Genomic DNA, 18,145 nt, shown 5'->3' with positions numbered 1-18,145 from the left:
AAATCCTGATTATTCCACAACTTGAGGGGATTGGTAACGTCGAGCATAACGACGCTAAAAAATTGCGCTTTTGGGAGGCAACCCAACGTTTTTTTTATTATTCTTATTTATAATTTTTTTATGCTTGCTTTTGAAAAAAAAATTTCAGAAAATATTTTTCAACAAGGCACGCCCTATGAAAAATCATTTTTTGTAAAAAAAAAAATCAAATTTTCTTCTTTAAAATTTTAAAATTTTCAGAAAATATTTTTCAACAAGGCGTGTCCACGCCCTATGAAAAATCATTTTTTGTACAAAAGAATCAATTTTTCTTCTTTAAAATTTAAAATTTTCAGAAAATAAATTTCTATAAGGCGTGCCCACGCCCTATGAAAAATTATTTTCTGTTTTAAAAAAAGAGTTAGGAATTTGTTTTAGTTTTTTTTAATATTAATTATAATAATAATAATTAAAATAAAAAGGTTTATCGTGTAATTGTTTTTTCTTTTCTTTTATACAGGCCCCTTCCTTCTCGTTCATCTTCTTGGTTTTTCTCTTAAAGCGCCGCCTGCATACCGTGATCCAACACTCGTCACTTATCCATACTGTGGTGCACTTGTCGTCTTCTCCAGCCACCTTCCCTACGTTGGCTGCCGCTTGCGTCCACCACCATCTTCTCCTAGCCATCCGCCGCCTGCCTTTAAACCAGTCACCGCTGCTGGCTTCCCTCTTTTCACAGCCGTGCTGCCTGCCACAACACCTTCGAACCTGCTGCTGTTCCTTTTCTCAGGCCGACCCAGATCACCGTCTGCAACTCACCACCTTCTAAAACAGCCGGCGCTTCTGTCCTTTATCAATTCTCATCGCAGCTGTTTACGGTCGTCATCATCGGTCATCATCTTCCCCATCACAAATCACCCTTTCTTTTCTCCTCCTGTACAACACGAACGCCGCTGCCGTTCTATCTGTTCGTCTCTCACGTCGAACACTCACCAGACCACAGTGCCTGCTTCTCCCCATCATCTCTATCTCTGTCAGCCGCCACTCGCTCTTCAATTTCACTCCAAGATAGTCGTCTGCAGCTGCCCGCACCACATTCACATCACCAGCAGCCAGTGTTTCTCTTGGCATGCGATCACCATCATTCCTCGCACCAAACAATCTCCGTACCACCGTTTCCCCACTTCAACAGTAGATGGCAGTAGATGACACTTTCGTCGATGCTCAAAATTGTCAGGGAAGTTCTCTAACTATCCTTATGCTTTTTCTTGTTTTATTTGAGCATTTATTTATGTCATTGAGGATAATGCCCGATTTAGGTGTGGGAGGGTTTAAGTTGTTTGTGTCATTTTTATCGGTGGTTAATTATTGTTGTTTTTCATTCTTTTAATTTCATTTTGTGAGTTTCTGTCCAAGAAGTATTTAGTTCATGATTATTGTTTCTCTCTTCTGAATACTGGATACTTTCGATACTGGTCACTTCGAAAAAAAAATTTTCTTTTTGTATTTTCTTGGCTGCATTGTGGGTAGTTGCTCTTGATAATTGACTGAAAGGACAAATGTATGGGTCTAACACACATAGCCATTTTCTTTGATGAGATTTGAGCCAATGAGCAGTCACTATATCATGCTCTGTTTTCTTGATTGTGTGTTTGTCATGCATTGTTCATTTTTTTAGAACTTGCATTGTTATACATGTTCTCATTAACCTCTTTTGGTGGATGAATGCATTGTTCAAAAAAATTAAGGGCCCTAGGTTAAAAACCAATTTTTCATATGCCCATGCTTTGAGCCTACCTTTATGCATATATCATTAGTAAACCAATTTTGAGCCTGATCCTTTTTTTTGAAAAATACCCACACTACAAGCCATGAATATCCTTTCTTTAATGATTATCCCATTTTTGAACCTTGAATTGAAAAAGCATGTATACTTTTCACATAGGACACTATTTGAAGCAAAAGCTGTGAAAAAGTGTGGAGACTTAGTTACTCATGCTTCGAGTCTTATAATTCTCTTTTCTACATTTCAAATTCCCGAAAAAAGAAAAAAAATGGAAAAAAGGAGAAAATACGGGAAAGAAAAAAAAGAATCAAAAGGAAAAGAGAAGAGAAAAAAAAATTGAAGAGTGATGAATGATTTTATTGGATGTTAAGATTTTAATGGACTGCAGAGGAATAATTGGGTGGATTGGTATTTGTGGAAGGTTTTATATGATTCTTTAAATTCTATTAGCCATTTTATCCTTTTATCCTACCTTACCCCAGCCCCGTTACAACTCTCTTTAAGCCCTTTGATCATGCATTTTAATTCATTCATTTGAAGGGAAAGACGTGATATATTTGCAAGCTTATGGTTAAAATCTTCTATGTTTTGACATGAGTGTTTTCTTTGATATACATATACACCAAAAACAATGTTGTTGAGTGAAATGAGTGAATCCCGTGAGAGGTTGTTGGACCTTATGCATTTTAATTTCAATACAATTGATTGAGTTGATTGCTTGTGATGTGGTATGTGAAAACTTTGCACTTTTGGCTTGTTTTTTTTATGCATGAAATGCATGAATTTTTTTGGATTGGTTGAGGAAGAGAAAGGAGGATGATTTGTGGGATGATATATTGAACTATTATATGCTTGAGTACAAGCATGGTTTAGGTGTGGGTGATTTTGATAGGTTCATAATATATATATTTTTTAGCATCATATCTCTCGGGTTTTTATCTTTTGCATATGTTAATTGGTGCGTTTTTGTCGTGTTTTGTATTTGGAGGAATTTTGATGATCTTGGACAAAAATTTGGGCTAAAATGTTGAATTCTATCACATTTGGAGTTGCCTAGAGAAATTTTGAGAAATTGAGCAAACTAGAAGAGGTCGTGAAGCAAGGCGTGAGCGCGCTGTGTTACTACGCTGTTACTGTCTAGTGGAGGATAGAAGATTTTAGAATTTGAGAAGAAAATACCATATTTGAGAAATTATAAATATGGTACTTAAGTTATGGAAGATTTTTTAGAAGAGATTTTTAGATAAATAAAGATAGTTGGAGATTTTCTATTTAAAACAATATCTCTACATTATCTTTTAGTTAGGCTTTAACTTTTGTTTTTAATTTTAGACTTTATCTTTTTCTTTTTTTCCTAGGCTTTAGACGTTTAGTTTTAGAATTCAGATTTGGACAGATTTCTGCCTCCTTCTGCACGCTCTGCACGACCAGAGTTCTTCTCTTTTCCTCTTCATAATTTCTAGGTTTGATCGTTTATATTTCTAGAAAATTATGAAGCCAACTATGCTTGGCTAAGTTTTTATTTCTGATTCAAGGGATATTTTCCTGTATTCCGATTTATCACTGTGAGGTTATGTGTTTAAATTGATGTTCTTGTTTGTTTCTAGTATTTGTTAATTTATGATTTATTTTCATGAAATTTGTGGGTCAATTAATCTGACAAATTAATTTTATTTATGATTTTCTATTGCTAATCACGAGTTCAGTGATCCGTAATTGTCATGAACGATTGATACTTGAGTAGCGATTGATTAGGTGTGTTGTGCTATCACGACATGTTTAATCTAAATAAATCAACGAAACTAGATTTAACAGTTGCAGCTATCTCGATTGTTAGATTTTAGGATTAATTGTTTTCAAAAATCGAAAAGCTAATTTTAATCAAAATGGAACGCTATCATGCCCAGTTGGTTATTGATAAGTTTTGACTGGATGCTGGGTTTGGTCAATTAAAATAGGAAAACACAAAAATCTTAGTGGCTATCCCTATGAATTTAAGGTTAATTGCTAGAAACTGTTTGAATAAATTATTTGTTAGCCGATGACCAGTGATATGATTGGAATACGAAAATTCCTTGAATCAGAATTTGGTAAAGTAATAAATTTTCTCTTTTAATTATTTGTTCATTTCATTTATTTAATTATTGCATTAGTCTTAATTTTTTATTTTATTACTACAAACCACAAAACCCCCTTTTAGTTACATTCACTTGAAAGAAATATATACCCGTTCCCTGTGGATTCGACCCTACTCACCACTACACTCGTTTTTGTTAAGGAGTAGGTATTTTAAGTTTGTTGGCTGACTATAGGCCTACCACCAGGTCGGGATGATACATTGCTTTACTGTTTTCAATTTTTTGCCTAGTTCGGGTTTCTGTAATGATACATATTCTAACATGCTTTTCCTATTATAAATGTGCATGACAAAATTTACCAAGTGTAAATCATTTGAGAGCCCGACCTATGTGTACCCGAATTGGCCACATGTCAGTCAACAAAATTCACCAAGTAAAAAATTTGAGATCCCAACCTATGTGTACCCGAACTGGCCACATGTCAGTTAGAACAAAATTCACCAAGTAACAAAATTTGATTACCAAACCAGCCTGGACTTTGATTACCACTAAAGTGGATTTTTGAGTGCCACTGAAGTGGGCTTGGTTTGCCAGACCTGCCTGGACTTTGATTACCACTGAAGTGGATTTTTGAGTGGCACTGAAGTGGGCTTGGTGTGTCAAACCTACCTGGACTTTGATTATCACTGAAGTGGATTTTTGAGTGCCACTGAAGTGGGCTTGGTTTGCCAGACCTGCCTGGACTTTGATTACCACTGAAGTGGATTTTTGAGTGCCACTGAAGTGGGCTTGGTTTGCCAGACCTGCCTGGAGTTTGATTACCATTGAAGTGGATTTTTGAGTGTCACTGAAGTGGGCATGGTGTGCCAAACTTGCCTGGAATTTGATTACCACTGAAGTGGATTTTTGAGTGCCACTGAAGTGGGCTTGGTTTGCCAGACCTGCCTGGACTTTGATTACCACTGAAGTGGATTTTTGAGTGCCACTGAAGTGGGCTTGGTGTGCCAGACCTTCCTGGACTTTGATTACCACTGAAGTGGATTTTTGAGTGCCACTGAAGTGGGCTTGGTTTGCCAGACCTGCCTGGACTTTTATTACCACTGAAGTGGATTTTTGAGTGCCACTGAAGTGGGCTTGGTGTGCCAAACCTGCCTGGACTTTGATTACCACTGAAATGGATTTTTGAGTGCCACTGAAGTGGGCTTGGTTTGCCAGACATGCCTGGACTTTGATTACCACTGAAGTGGATTTTTGAGTGCCACTGAAGTAGTCTTGGTTTGCCAGACATGCCTGGACTTTGATTACCACTGAAGTAGATTTTTGATTGCCACTGAAGTGGGCTTGGTGTGCCAGACCTTCCTGGACTTTGATTATCACTGAAGTGGGCTTGGTTTGCCAAACTTTCCTGGACTTTGATTACCACTGAAGTGGATTTTTGATTGCCACTGAAGTGGGCTTGGTATGCCAGACCTGCCTGGACTTTGATTACCACTGAAGTGGATTTTTGAGTACCACTGAAGTGGGCTTGGTATGCCAGACCTGCCTGGGCTTTGATTACCACTGAAGTGGATTTTTGAGTGTGTTTCAAGTGATAATATTGTATTAAGAAAGAATGTTTCTCAAAAAATTATAATAACACACTGACGACAGGACTGACTCTTGAAACAATAAAAACTTAATTAAGTAGCAAAAAATTCAAAAAACGACCAAGTAGACGTAGACCGGCTCAGTAACCCAAAACCAGATCTGAACTTAACTGTTAGGGGTAGTATTTTTTCAAGTGTTGAGCATTCCATGGACTTTTTCCTTTCTTGCCTTTGGCGTCCTCTAAGTAATAAGCAGCCACTCCGGCTTTCCCTATTATTTTGAATGGTCCTTCATACTTGGCGTCTATTTTTCCTCTTTCTCCTTGATGTTGGATTTTCCGCATGACCAAGTCTCCTTCCATAAAAACTTTAGGATGCACTGTTTTATTGTAGGCCCGATTCATTCTTTTGTGATAAGATACCAACCTGATCGCTGCTCGGACCCTATTCTTCTCCACTAAGTCGAGATTCATTGCCCTCAGATCTTGATTATTTTCCCCGTACGCCATTATACGGGCACTTTCGTGTCCAACCTCCGCTGGTAGGACGGCTTCCGTCCCATATACCATGTTGAAAGGAGTTTCACCTGTTCCTGACCTGGCCGTAGTACGGTAAGACCAGAGCACAGAAGGAAGTTCGTCTATCCACTTACCCTATGGTTGTGTCCAACCGCGTTTTGAAGGCTTGAACCATCGTTCTGTTAGTAACTTCCACCTGTCCATTCCCTTGCGGGTATGCTACGGATGTGAAAACTTGCTCGATCTTCAATTCCTGACACCATGCTCGGACCTTATCTCCACATAACTTCCTTTCATTATCTGACACCAACCTGCGAGGGATCCCGAATCGGCACACAATTTTTTTCCATAAAAAACTGAGCACCTCTTTTTCTGTGATTTTTGCTAGAGGCTCAGCCTCCTCCCATTTAGAGAAATAATCTACTGCAACCAACAAGAATTTTCTTTGTCCCGTGCTGATAGGGAAAGGCCCCACAATATCCATCCCTCATTGATCAAAAGGACAGGCAGCCACAGCTGCCTTCATATATTCCGCAGGTCTCCATTGCAAGTTGGCGTGCCTTTGGCAATTATAACACGAATTGACCAGAACTGATGAGTCCATTTGCATAGTAGGCCAGAAGAAACTAGCTAGAAGAGCTTTCCGGGCTAAAGCAATACTGCCTAAGTGACTCCCACAAATGCCTTCATGAATTTCTCGTAATATATAATTCGCCTCATCAGGGCCCAGACACTTCAACAGAAGTTGAGAGAAAGATCTTTTGAACATAATTTGGTTGATCATGACGAAGCGAATGACCCTTCTCTTTACTTTCCTAGCTTTCTTATTATCACTCGGTAATTCTCTCTTGGTCAGATATTTATGTATGTCATATCTCCAATCCCCCTCGGGTACTTGAGCTATGTATCGTCAAGAGTTTCTAACTGAGATACGAGCTCCTGGCCTGAAATGATGGGGTCAGGCCGATCACTCAAGGCACTGGCTAAGAGATCCAGATGGTCGGCCTTGATATTTTCAGATCGGGGGATGAGCTTCAGGTTTAGCTCGGTGAATCCTTCCTTAGCTTTGTGTAATGCCTTGGCATATTTCATCATCTTGTCATCTTTGATCTCAAACTTTCCATTACTCTGTTGAATGGCTAATTGGGAATCTGAGTATAGAGTAACCCGGGAAATACCCAAATTCCGTGCTGCCTTGAGTCCAAGTAATAAGGCCTCATATTCTGCTTCATTATTAGAGGCTCAGAAGTCCAACCTAATGGAGATATTAGTTTCTTCACCCCAATGTGATATAATAACAATCCTAGCACCACTTCCTGTTTGGCATGATGACCCGTCCACAAAAAAATCCTCCAGAGTTATTCTTGGTCTAACTGGACTGTCTCTGCCAAAAAGTCGGCTAGGTCCTGAGCTTTTATGGTTGTACGGGGTTCGAATTTAATATCATATTCGCTCAAATCTATGATCCATCTGATCAATCTTCCTGATGCATTTGGGTTAGATGCAATTTTTCCCAAAACACTATTGGTGAGTACGGTGATGGGTTGTGAAAGGAATTAGGGCCTTAATTTTATTGTTGTGATGACCAAAGCTAAGGCAAGCTTTTCTTGAGTTATGTAATTGAGCTCAGCTCCCTTCAGAGCGCGACTCACAAAGTAAACAAGCTGATGGTATGCCCCGTCCTTCCTGACCAGGACCGAGCTGGCTGCTCGAGGAGTGACAGCCAGATAGAGGAATAAGTCTTCCCCTTGAACATGCTTATTTAGCACGGGCAATTGTTTTAAATAGGCTTTTAAATCCTGAAAAGCCTTCTCACTTTCTTCATTCCATTCAAAATTTTTTGTCTTTCGCAATGCTTTAAAGAAAGGGAGGCTTTTGTCTACAGATCTGCTTATAAACCGGGATAAGGCTGTAATTCTTCCCGTTAATCTATGTACCTCTTGTATATTCTTGGGCGAACTCATAGAAGTAATGGCTTGGACTTTTGCAGGATTAGCCTCAATTCCTCTTCTTCTAACCATGTAACCCAGAAATTTTCCAGCTCGGACTCCGAAAGTGCATTTGCTAGGATTTAGCTTCAGTTGATAATTTTTCAAAGTCTAAAAGGTTTGAGTCAGGTCAGCTATGAACAAGTCGGATGTTCGGGTCTTGACCAGGATATCATTCACATAGACCTCAATTTTTTTCTTGATATGTTGCTTGAATACCTTATCCATAAATCTGTGGTATGTAGCCCAGCATTTTTGAGTTCAAACGGCATGACCACATAGCAATAAGTTCCCGTTGAGGTAACAAAACTCACCTTGTCTTTGTCCTCTTTCACTAAAGGGATCTGATGATAGCCTTGGTAAGCATCTAAGAAACTGAGTAGTTCATGACCTGCCGTTGAATCGACAAGTTGATCGATTCTAGGTAAAGGATAGCAGTCCTTGGGGCATGCTTTGTTCAAATCCCTAAAATTTACACACATACGCCATTTGCCCGTAGATTTTGGTACCAAGACTATATTAGACAACCAGGTCGGGAAGTGGATTTCCTCGACGTGTCCAGCCTTTAATAACTCCTTTACCTGCTGTTGTATCACCGCATCCTTTTCAGGTCCGAAGTGACGCTTCTTTTGAATAATAGGGCGATAATCCTTCACGACGTTTAGTTTATGTTCTGCTACCGCCCTTTGTACCCCTAACAGGTCTGAAACTGACCAAGCGAAAACATCTTTATTCTTTTGCAAGCATTCCATTAATGGTTCCTTCAGGTGTGCTTCAAGGGTGCGAGCGACCCTTACCATTCCAGATGAAGGGGAAATCATGATTTCCTCTATTTCTTTTTCAGTTGTGACAGATGTGTCTTCTATCAGATTAACGTGTTCCCTATAGAAGAGCTCGGGCTGGTCAGTGGTTTTAGTCCTGGACACTTTTTGTTCTATTCTGACCTTCTCCACATAACACTTGCGAGAAATGGCTTGATCGCTTTGTACTTCCCCGACTTCATTGCCTATTGGAAACTTTATTTTTTGATGCAGAGCTGATGCTACAGCCATAAAAGTAGTCATGGCAGGCCTGCCTAATATGACATTATAGGCTGACGGAGCTTCTACTATAATGAAACTCACAATCCTGGTCTTGCGAGAGTTATCTTTTCCCAAAGTAAGTGGTAAGTGTAATAACCCGATAGGTCGGATGGCATGACCTGTGAAACCAAAGAGTGATTTCATGACGGGCTCCATCTTATATTGTCCCAAATCCATTTGGTTTATGGCTTCCTGGAATAAAACGTTGACAGAATTGCCTGAATCCACAAATATCTGGGTCACATCATAATTGGCGACCATGGACCATATTACTAGTGTATCATTATGGTTGTTAGAGATTCCTTTCAAATCTTCCAGCCCGAAAGATAGGGTCGGGCCAGTATGGACAATTTTATTGTCAATCTCCTTATTTATCAATTTTATGTTGCTAGTCTTCCTGGCTCTGTTGGAATCTCCATCAGTGGGTCCTCCGAAAATCATGTTAATAATCCCTCGAGCAGGCGGAGCTGGTCCTTGGTTAGCTCGGTCATTCCCGATCTGGTCCTGATTTGGACGATTGAAATTTTATCAAGGAGGAGCGGTCTTGGCTCTTTGTCTAAACCTTCCTCGATGTCTTCTATTAGGGCGGTATCCCTCTTGACAAGACAATATGTTCTTTATTTCAGGATTTTGCTGCATTATACTCTCAATTTCTTGGTCTAATTAACGACAGTCCTCCGTAGTATGCCCATATTCTTTGTGAAAATGACAATATTTATCTGATTCTCAGTTTTGAGGTCCTTGCCCAGTCCATGAAGGCCTCTGTGTGAGTTGCCGATCGTCACAAATTCGAAGGGCTCGATTCTTGCTCATGCACAAAGGGGTTACAGAAGTGAATTCCCCCAGGAGTGCGGGTCGGGATGGTTGCCCTCCCTTGGGATTACTGCTCGGGACTCTAATACTTTTCGGATTTTTTGTCCGCTCCCTCTTTACACCTGCTCGCGAAGCCTGTATCTCCTCCATATTAACATATTTTTTAGCTCGGGCAAGTAATTCCTCGTATGTTACAGGTGGCCTCTTTATTAAAGATTTGAGAAAATATTTTGTATCCATCCCTTGCATGAAGGCGCTGATGAGTAGGTATGGCGTAGCCGCAGGTACTTCCAGGGCCAAAGTACTAAATCTGCGAATATATTCTCTCAAGCTCTCCTGTTCACATTGCTTGATTGCGAAGAGACTGAAGGTAGTAGTAGGATGTTTTTACTACTGGAAAAGTGATGCAGAAAAGACTTGCTGAAATCCTTGAACTCCCTGACTTCCCCCGGACGTAGAAAATTAAACCATTGCTGAGCTGATCCTACCAGGGTAGTGAGAAAAATCCTACACTTAATATAATCAGAGTATTTATGCAACAGTGCTGCATTCTCGAAGTGGGCTAGATGTTCTACTAGATCCCTTCTACAATCATACTCCCCAATGTGAGGCAACTTAAAATGGTTCGGGAGGTCGGCCTCCAGTATCTCTTGAGTGAAAGGGATGTTTCTGGTTGTGGTAGCTGATAAGTGAAATTTTTGCACTTATATTTTATATGAATTAGCTTGGCTTTTGTTGTGTTTTGAGCGATATTATGCATTTCTTTTTTTGTTAGTGTCGGTTGCAGGAATTTGAGTGTTATTCATTTTAGTTGAGTAAAAGAGTCCAAAAGGTGCAAAAAAGAGAGAGAAAGAGAAGAGAAAAAATGAATTTAAGATAAACAGGTCATCGCTCCAGCAACATATTCCAAGCGCTCCAGCGCTATACGGAGTCTTCCGAAAGGTGAAAAGTTGAGTAAATAGCGCTCCAGCGCTATCAAGGCAGCGCTCCAGTGCTGTAGAGGAAAAATGACGAGCGCTCCAGCGCTACGCAGTCCTAAAATTTGGAAAGTCTTGGTCGAGTTTTAAAAAGGAATTTGACAACTTATTCTGAAGATACGAGGGTTTAGAAAGTATTCAGAGCATAGAGACGGCTATTGAGAGTTTTGGGATTGCACAAGAGCTCGAGAATTTGGTACGAAGACTGAAGACGGCGGCATCCGGCGATGGAGAAGCTTCATTCTAATTCGTTCTAGTTTCTCTTTGAAATCTATTTTTCGAGTTTTATGGATTGTTGGAAAAACATGTCTTATTTGATTTTTCATGAATTGCATTATGAACTAATTTTTTAGTCTAGAGGTAGACGGATCTTGACTGGAAACCATGATGAAAATATTTTGATTTATATATTTAAAGTCTGCGCGCAGTTTATTTGTGTTTTTCTGATTTTAATGCTTTCAATTTACTGGCCATAGATTGAATGATATTTTATTTAGAATCTATCACTCGAGAGAAGAGATTTTGAAGACGACATAGGAAAATACATCCTTGGTGTTTATATTGTTCGAGAGACATATAACTCCATAGAATTCATTGAAGAATTCTTGTGCTATTTACCGAATTTAATAGTTAAACTTAGATAGACATATTGAGTTTGCTATTGAATACGAATTTCTGCTTCACACTCGAGAGAGGTGGTAGATAATAATAGGGATTCTTGGCTAATAAATTAGAAGAATTTAGAATTGAACAATCATTAGAAATAAATTGTGGTGGACAGTCAAGTGAAGTTGGATCTCTAGCATTCATCACTTATTGAATTTTTCTCTCGTGAACTCGTTGTTATTTAGTGTTGTTTCTTGAAAATTTTAGTTTTATAAAAGTCAAACCATTTTCGTAGCTCTATATAGGATTAATATTTTATTAGTTGCAAATATTTAATATAATATCATTTTATTCATTCTCTGTGGGATCGACTTGGACACATTTTCTATATTAAAACTTGACACCGTGCACTTGCGGGCACAAAATTACGCAACAAGTTTTTGGCGCCGTTGCCGGGGAATGAATTTTATTTGATTTATATTAAATTGTGCTAATTAGTCTTAATTTTGATTTAGAGCATTTTATTTTATTTTATTTGTTCTAACTTTAAAATTTTTTTCTGTCTATGTAGTTTATGAGAAAAAGCCAAAGTTACGACTCACTGCTATTTGATCCAGAAATCGAGAAAACTGCTAAAGCGTTGAGAAAAGCTAGAAGAGAAGAGTTGCAGCAAATGGCTGACAATAGAGAAAATAGAGAAAGAGAAAGAATTGAAGCTGCTCATGTGCCAATCAGAGATCACTTTCGACCCGTGATCAACAATCATTATTCTGGGATAGCTCGGCAGAATATCACAGCAAATAATTTTGAGTTGAAGCCAGCTTTGATTAATATGGTGCAGCATAATCAGTTCAGGGGTGTACCTACTGAAGATCCGAATCTGCATCTGCGCACTTTTCTGGAGATTGCTGACACAGTGAAGATTCATGGTGTTACTGAGGACACCATCAGAATACGATTGTTCCCGTTCTCTCTTAGGGACAATGCTCGTAGTTGGTTGCAGTCTTTACCTCTTGGGAGTATCACTACATGGGAAGATATGGCATCTAAATTTCTGGCTAAGTACTTTCCTCCTGCTAAGTCGGCTCAGTTGAAAATAGAGATCACTACATTCAAACAGCAAGATTTTGAGCAATTGTATAAAGCCTGGGAGCGGTACAAGTAGTTTCTTAGGAAATGTCCAAACCCCAATTTTCCAGATTGGGAACAGATCAAATTATTCTACAATGGTTTGAATGGCCCAACGAGGATTTCTGTGGATGCTGCAGCTGGAGGTTCGATATTCTCTAAAGTTCATGCGGATGCATATGAGATGCTTGAAGAGATGACTATTAACAGTTATCAGTGGCCGAGTGAGAGATCTGCGATAAGGAAACCGGCTGAAATTCATGAGGTTGATGCATTTACTTCTTTGACTGCTCAGATGGCTACTATTTCTATACAGTTGGCTGCACTAACCAAAGGGAATCAAAGTTCTACTGAGACAGCATCACGGGCGACTGCTGTAAATTCTGCTGATGGATTTGAGAGTGTTGAGCAAGCTCAATATGTGAACAACAGAAATTACAACAACTATCGAGGTAATCCTGTACCCAATCAGTATCATCCTAGTTTATGTAATCATGAGAATTTTTCCTATGCAAACAGTAGGAATGTGTTGAATCCTCCACCGGGGTTCAATACTCAGAATGGTGAGGGTAAGGCATCGTTGGAAGATTTGGTGAGCAATTTTATTGCAGAATCATCCACAAGATTTAAAAGGAACAAAAATAGGCTTGACAGTATGGAGACACACTTGACCAATGTGAGTGCTTCTATGAAAAATCTTGAAACACAAATTGTTCAACTGGCGAATGCATTGAATAATCAACAAAGAGGTGTGTTTCCTAGCAACACTGAGGTTAATCCTAGGGAGCAATGCAAGGTTGTTACTCTTAGAAGTGGTAAAGAACTTGGGACTGATATTCCAAAGGCAGTGGATGATGCGGAAGTTGAAGAAATTGTGGTAGAGTCTGAAAAATCTGATAGCCAAAATTCCAGCAAGTCTGCAATTGTGCCTGAGAAACCGCCTGTGCCAAAACCTATTTTGCCACATCCTCAGCGGTTCAAGAAGAAATCGTTGAATGAGAAGTTTTTTAAGTTTCTTGACATCTTCAAGAAAATCAATATAAATATTCCATTCGCTGATGCTTTGGAGCAGATGCCACACTATGCTAAATTCATGAAGGATGTGATGGCGAGGAAGAGAAAGCTTGAAGAGTTTGAAACAGTGAAGTTGACAGAAGAGTGCAGTGCCATCCTACAAAAGAAACTGTCACAGAAATTGAAAGATCCAGGGAGTTTTACTATTCCTTGCATTATTGGTGGTGCGACTGTTAATAGGGAATTATGTGATTTAGGTGCAAGTATTAATTTAATGCCTTTGTCTATTTTCAGGTCTTTGGAGCTTGGCGAGGTGAAACCAACCACGATTACTCTGCAGTTGGCAGACCGTTCTCTGACATATCCTCGAGGAGTTGTGGAAGACGTCTTGGTAAAAGTAGATAAATTTATTTTTCCTGCTGACTTTGTAGTGCTTGATATGGAAGAAGATCGGGATGTCCCTCTAATTTTGGGGAGACCATTCTTGGTGACTGGCAGAGCATTAATTGATGTGCAGGAGGGTGAATTAACTCTACGAGTTGGTGGTGAAGCTGTCACCTTCAATATCTATAAAACCATGAAATACCAAGATGAGGTACATTATTGTAAGCGCATTGATTCTTCTGATTCTCATCAAAATAATTTTTGTGCAGGAATGGAGCTGGAGGACGCATTGTTTAGGTGTCTGATTAATTCCATAAATCAAGTGGATGGTGATGATTGGGAACTTAGAGAGAAAATTCTTGCTCTTGAAAGTTTGCCAAAGGAAAAAGATGGCCAAGACAAAATTGAAGCATTGCCTGAGAAATTTAGTCAAGAGGTACCAGTTTCTTTTACTCTTGAATTGAAAGAACTGCCTGGTCATTTATGTTATGCATTTTTGGGAGAAAATTTGACTAACCCTGTAATCATTTCATCCTCTCTTACCATGATGAAAAAGATAAATTATTAAGAGTTTTGAGAAAATTTAAATCTGCTTTGGGTTGGTCAATTTATGATATCAAGGGAGTTAGTTCCAATATTTACATGCATATAATGGAGGAGTCATATAATCCCTATGTTGATCATCAAAGGAGGTTAAATCATGCGATGAAGGAAGTGGTAAAAGCTGAAGTTATTGAATGCTGGTATTATTTATGCTATATCTGACAGTTCTTGGGTGTCGCCAGTACAGGTTGTGCCAAAGAAGGGAGGTATGACTGTAGTTAAAAATGAGAAAAACGAGTTGATTTCGAATCGTACTGTTACTGGTTGGAGAGTTTGAATTGATTATAGAAGGTTGAATAAGGCTACTAGGAAAGATCATTTTCCTCTTCCTTTTATTGATCAAATGCTTGACAGGTTGGCAGGCTATAAACATTACTGTTTTTTAGATGGCTATTCTGGCTACAATCAAATTGCTATAGCGCCAGAGGATCAAGAGAAAACAACTTTCTAATGTCCCTATGGTACTTATGCTTTTAGGAGAATGCAATTTGGTTTGTGTAATGCACCGGCTACTTTTCAGCGGTGCATGATGACAATTTTTTCTGACATGGCGGAAGAAGTCATGGAAATTTTTATGGATGATTTTTCTGTGTTTGGGTCTTCTTTTGATCATTGTTTGCACAATCTGACCCTTGTTTTGCAGCATTGTCAAGAGAAAAATTTATTTCTTAATTGGGAAAAATGTCACTTCATGGTGCAAGAAGGCATCGTACTTGGGCATAAAGGGTCATCTAATGGGCTTGAGGTGGATCGAGCAAAAGTGGTTGCGATTGAAAAGCTTCCACCGCCAAATAATGTGAAATCCATTAGAAGTTTCTTGGGACACGCCGGGTTTTATCGTCGCTTTATTAGAGATTTTTCTAAAATTACTAAACCTTTATGTAATTTATTAGAAAAAGATACATCGTTTATTTTATCAAGGAGGCACTAATTTCTGCGCCTATTATGATTGTGCCTGACTGGAAAGAGCCGTTTGAAGTGATGTGTGATGCCAGCGATTATGTTGTGGGAGCAGTTTTGGGGCAAAGAAGAGATAAGATGTTTCGGGCGATTTACTACGCCAGCCGCACTCTTGAGGGAGCCCAACAAAATTACACTACTACTGAAAAAGAGATGTTGGCTGTGGTGTTTTCTTTCGACAAATTCAGGTCCTATCTAATTGTCTCTAAAGTAATTGTTTACACTGACCATGTAGCTATTCGTTATCTCTTTGCCAAAAAGGATGCCAAGCCAAGATTGATTCGGTGGATACTCTTACTACAAGAGTTTGAATTTGAAATTAGAGACAAAAAAGGGAGTGAAAATTTAGTGGCGGATCATCTGTCTCGCTTGGAGTTGGAAGGAAAAGTTGAATATGAACTCATCAAGGAGCAATTTCCTGATGAACATCTTTTTGAGGTAAATTCTAAACTTCCTTGGTTTGCTGACTTTGCTAATTTTCTTTCTTGTGGTGTTTTGCCTCCAGATCATAATCATCACCAAAGGAAGAAATTTTTCCATGATGTCAAGTTTTATCTGTGGGATGATCCGTTTGTGTATAAGAAGTGTTCGGACCAAGTGATAAGAAGATGTGTAGATGAAGCTGAAGTAAAGGAAATTTTGGAACAATGTCATTCTGCACCGTATGGTGGTCACTTTGGAGCCACACGGACAGCCGCCAAGGTACTTCAGTCTGGTTTTTATTGGCCATCTTTATTCAAAGATAGTTATACTTTGGTAAAATCATGTGATAGATGTCAAAGGATGGGAAATATATCTAGGCGTCATGAATTACCTCTCACCAATATTTTAGAAGTTGAATTATTTGATGTGTGGGGAATTGATTTTATGGTGCCATTTCCTATATCTTTTGGTCAATCTTATATTTTATTGGCTGTTGATTATGTCTCGAAATGGGTGGAAGCAATCGCCACCTCGACTAATGATTCTCGTGTAGTGGTGCAGTTTGTACAGAAAAATATTTTCACGAGGTTTGGAACTCCAAGGGCCATTATCAGTGATGAAGGTACGCATTTTTGCAATAAAATCTTTAATTCATTATTAACAAAATATGGTGTTAGGCATAAAGTGGCATGTTCATACCATCCTCAAACAAATGGGCAAGCTGAAATATCCAACCCGGAAATTAAACAAATTCTGGAAAAGACTGTTAACACGAACCAGAAGGATTGGGTAAGCAAGTTGGATGATGCACTATGGGCATACCGAACTGCGTTCAAAACTCTGATTGGCATGTCGCCATACAGGTTGGTCTTTGGTAAAGCATGTCATCTGCCAGTGGAGTTAGGGCATCGAGCGATTGGGCAGTGAAAAAGCTGAATTTTGATCTGAAAGCTGCCGCTGAAGAGAGATTGTTGCAGTTACATGAGATCGAGGAGTTTCGTAATCATTCATACGAAAATGCCAAACTCTACAAAGAACAGACCAAAAATTGGCATGACAAAGTATTACTGAAGAGAGAATTCGAGCCTGGACAGCAAGTATTATTGTTTAATTCTCGTCTCAGACTATTTCCAGGTAAGTTGAAATATCGTTGGTCCGGTCCGTTCACCGTGGTGAAAGTGCATCCATATGGAGCCATTGAACTGAGCTGTCAAGATGGTCAGACATTCCAAGTCAATGGGCAGAGGTTGAAACATTACTTTGGCAATGAAGTGCAGAACATGGAGAACGTTGTGTTGAATGAGCCTGCGTAAAAACACCAGGACTGTTGGGCTGACGACGTTAAACCAAGCGCTTTTTGGGAGGCAACCCAAATTTTTATTTCAATTTAATTTAATTTAATTTTATTTAATTTTTATTTCAGTTAATTTTATTGAATTTCAGTAATTCTATTTATTTTATTAATTTTTGTCCTAATTAAGAGTTTATTGCAGGTACTTTTATGCACAAAATCATTCTTAGGAGTGCAAAATTCAAAGCTCAGGCACTCCAGCGCTAGCCTTCCAGCGCTCCAACGCTATTCTTTAAGTACCAAAAGTCGAAGGTTAAGCGCTCCAGCGCTGTCCATCCAGCGCTCCAGCGCTAGTCTGTGAATTCCGAAGTCGAAGGTTTGGCGCTCCAGCGCCAATTTCCAAGCGCTCCACCGCTATCCTAGTTGTAAAAGCCGAAGTTTTAGCGCTCCAGCGCTCTCTAGGACAAGCATCGGGCGCTCCAGCGCTATCACAAAAATTCCAAAAAATAAAAGGGGTTCTCATATTTCATTTGTTCACATACCCTTCTAATTACTTCCGTCTCCACGCCATCTTCTCCCATCACTACCAAATTATCCCCTGAAAACTCCACACCATCATCACATGTTCTATTTCCTACTTCATAGCGTCCATAATTTGTGCTCGGATATTTGATTTCCCTGGATTTAGCAGCTAGGGTTCTTTGCAAAAAAGGGGCGTCGTTCTATATTTCTTTCTGTAGCAGAGGTTAACGTCGAATTCAAGGAGGGGCGGAGCGTTTTTGTTCTATATCTTTCTGATTTTCTCTATCCCGCCGGACTCGAAGCTAGCCGAGGTAATTTGAAAATTTTGGGGCTTGCAAATTCGGCCGATTTCTTACTTTGGAAGATCTAGGTATTGGTTTACTCCTTACATGCTTATGGTTATTCGA

The 18,145-nt window shown here is 39.2% G+C and overlaps 2 protein-coding genes across 2 annotated transcripts; one reads left to right on the top strand and one right to left on the bottom strand.

The window, feature by feature from the left end:
* Positions 1 to 864: 864 nt before the first annotated feature.
* LOC140888875 (uncharacterized) lies at positions 865 to 6,431 on the bottom strand. The gene is made up of 3 exons (XM_073296580.1): positions 6,082 to 6,431; positions 5,856 to 6,026; positions 865 to 1,162 (listed from the first exon to the last, which is right to left on the bottom strand). Exons 1-3 carry the CDS (start codon positions 6,429 to 6,431, stop codon positions 865 to 867), a joined length of 819 nt encoding a protein of 272 aa, XP_073152681.1.
* A 10,375-nt stretch (positions 6,432 to 16,806) lies between these two features.
* On the top strand, positions 16,807 to 17,238 carry LOC140888874 (uncharacterized). The gene has a single exon (XM_073296579.1). It carries the CDS (start codon positions 16,807 to 16,809, stop codon positions 17,236 to 17,238), a length of 432 nt encoding a protein of 143 aa, XP_073152680.1.
* The last annotated feature ends 907 nt before the right edge of the window (positions 17,239 to 18,145 follow it).

The sequence above is a fragment of the Henckelia pumila genome, chromosome 3 (assembly GCF_033568475.1).
Source record: "Henckelia pumila isolate YLH828 chromosome 3, ASM3356847v2, whole genome shotgun sequence".
Taxonomy (NCBI): Eukaryota; Viridiplantae; Streptophyta; class Magnoliopsida; order Lamiales; family Gesneriaceae; genus Henckelia; species Henckelia pumila.
Note: the sequence above shows the minus strand (reverse complement) of the source record. Positions and strands in the feature narration are given on the sequence as shown.

Bases quoted from the DNA above. Each gene is read 5' to 3' on its own strand.
- LOC140888875 (XM_073296580.1), bottom strand. From the start codon at position 6,431: ATGGATATTGTGGGGCCTTTCCCTATCAGCACGGGACAAAGAAAATTC. The intron at 6,027-6,081 runs GTAAGTGGATAG...TACTACGGCCAG, and splicing joins CGGTTGGACACAACCATAGG to GTCAGGAACAGGTGAAACTC. The intron at 1,163-5,855 runs GTTGGTATCTTA...CTACTGTTGAAG, and splicing joins AGGGTCCGAGCAGCGATCAG to TGGGGAAACGGTGGTACGGA.
- LOC140888874 (XM_073296579.1), top strand. From the start codon at position 16,807: ATGTCATCTGCCAGTGGAGTTAGGGCATCGAGCGATTGGGCAGTGAAA.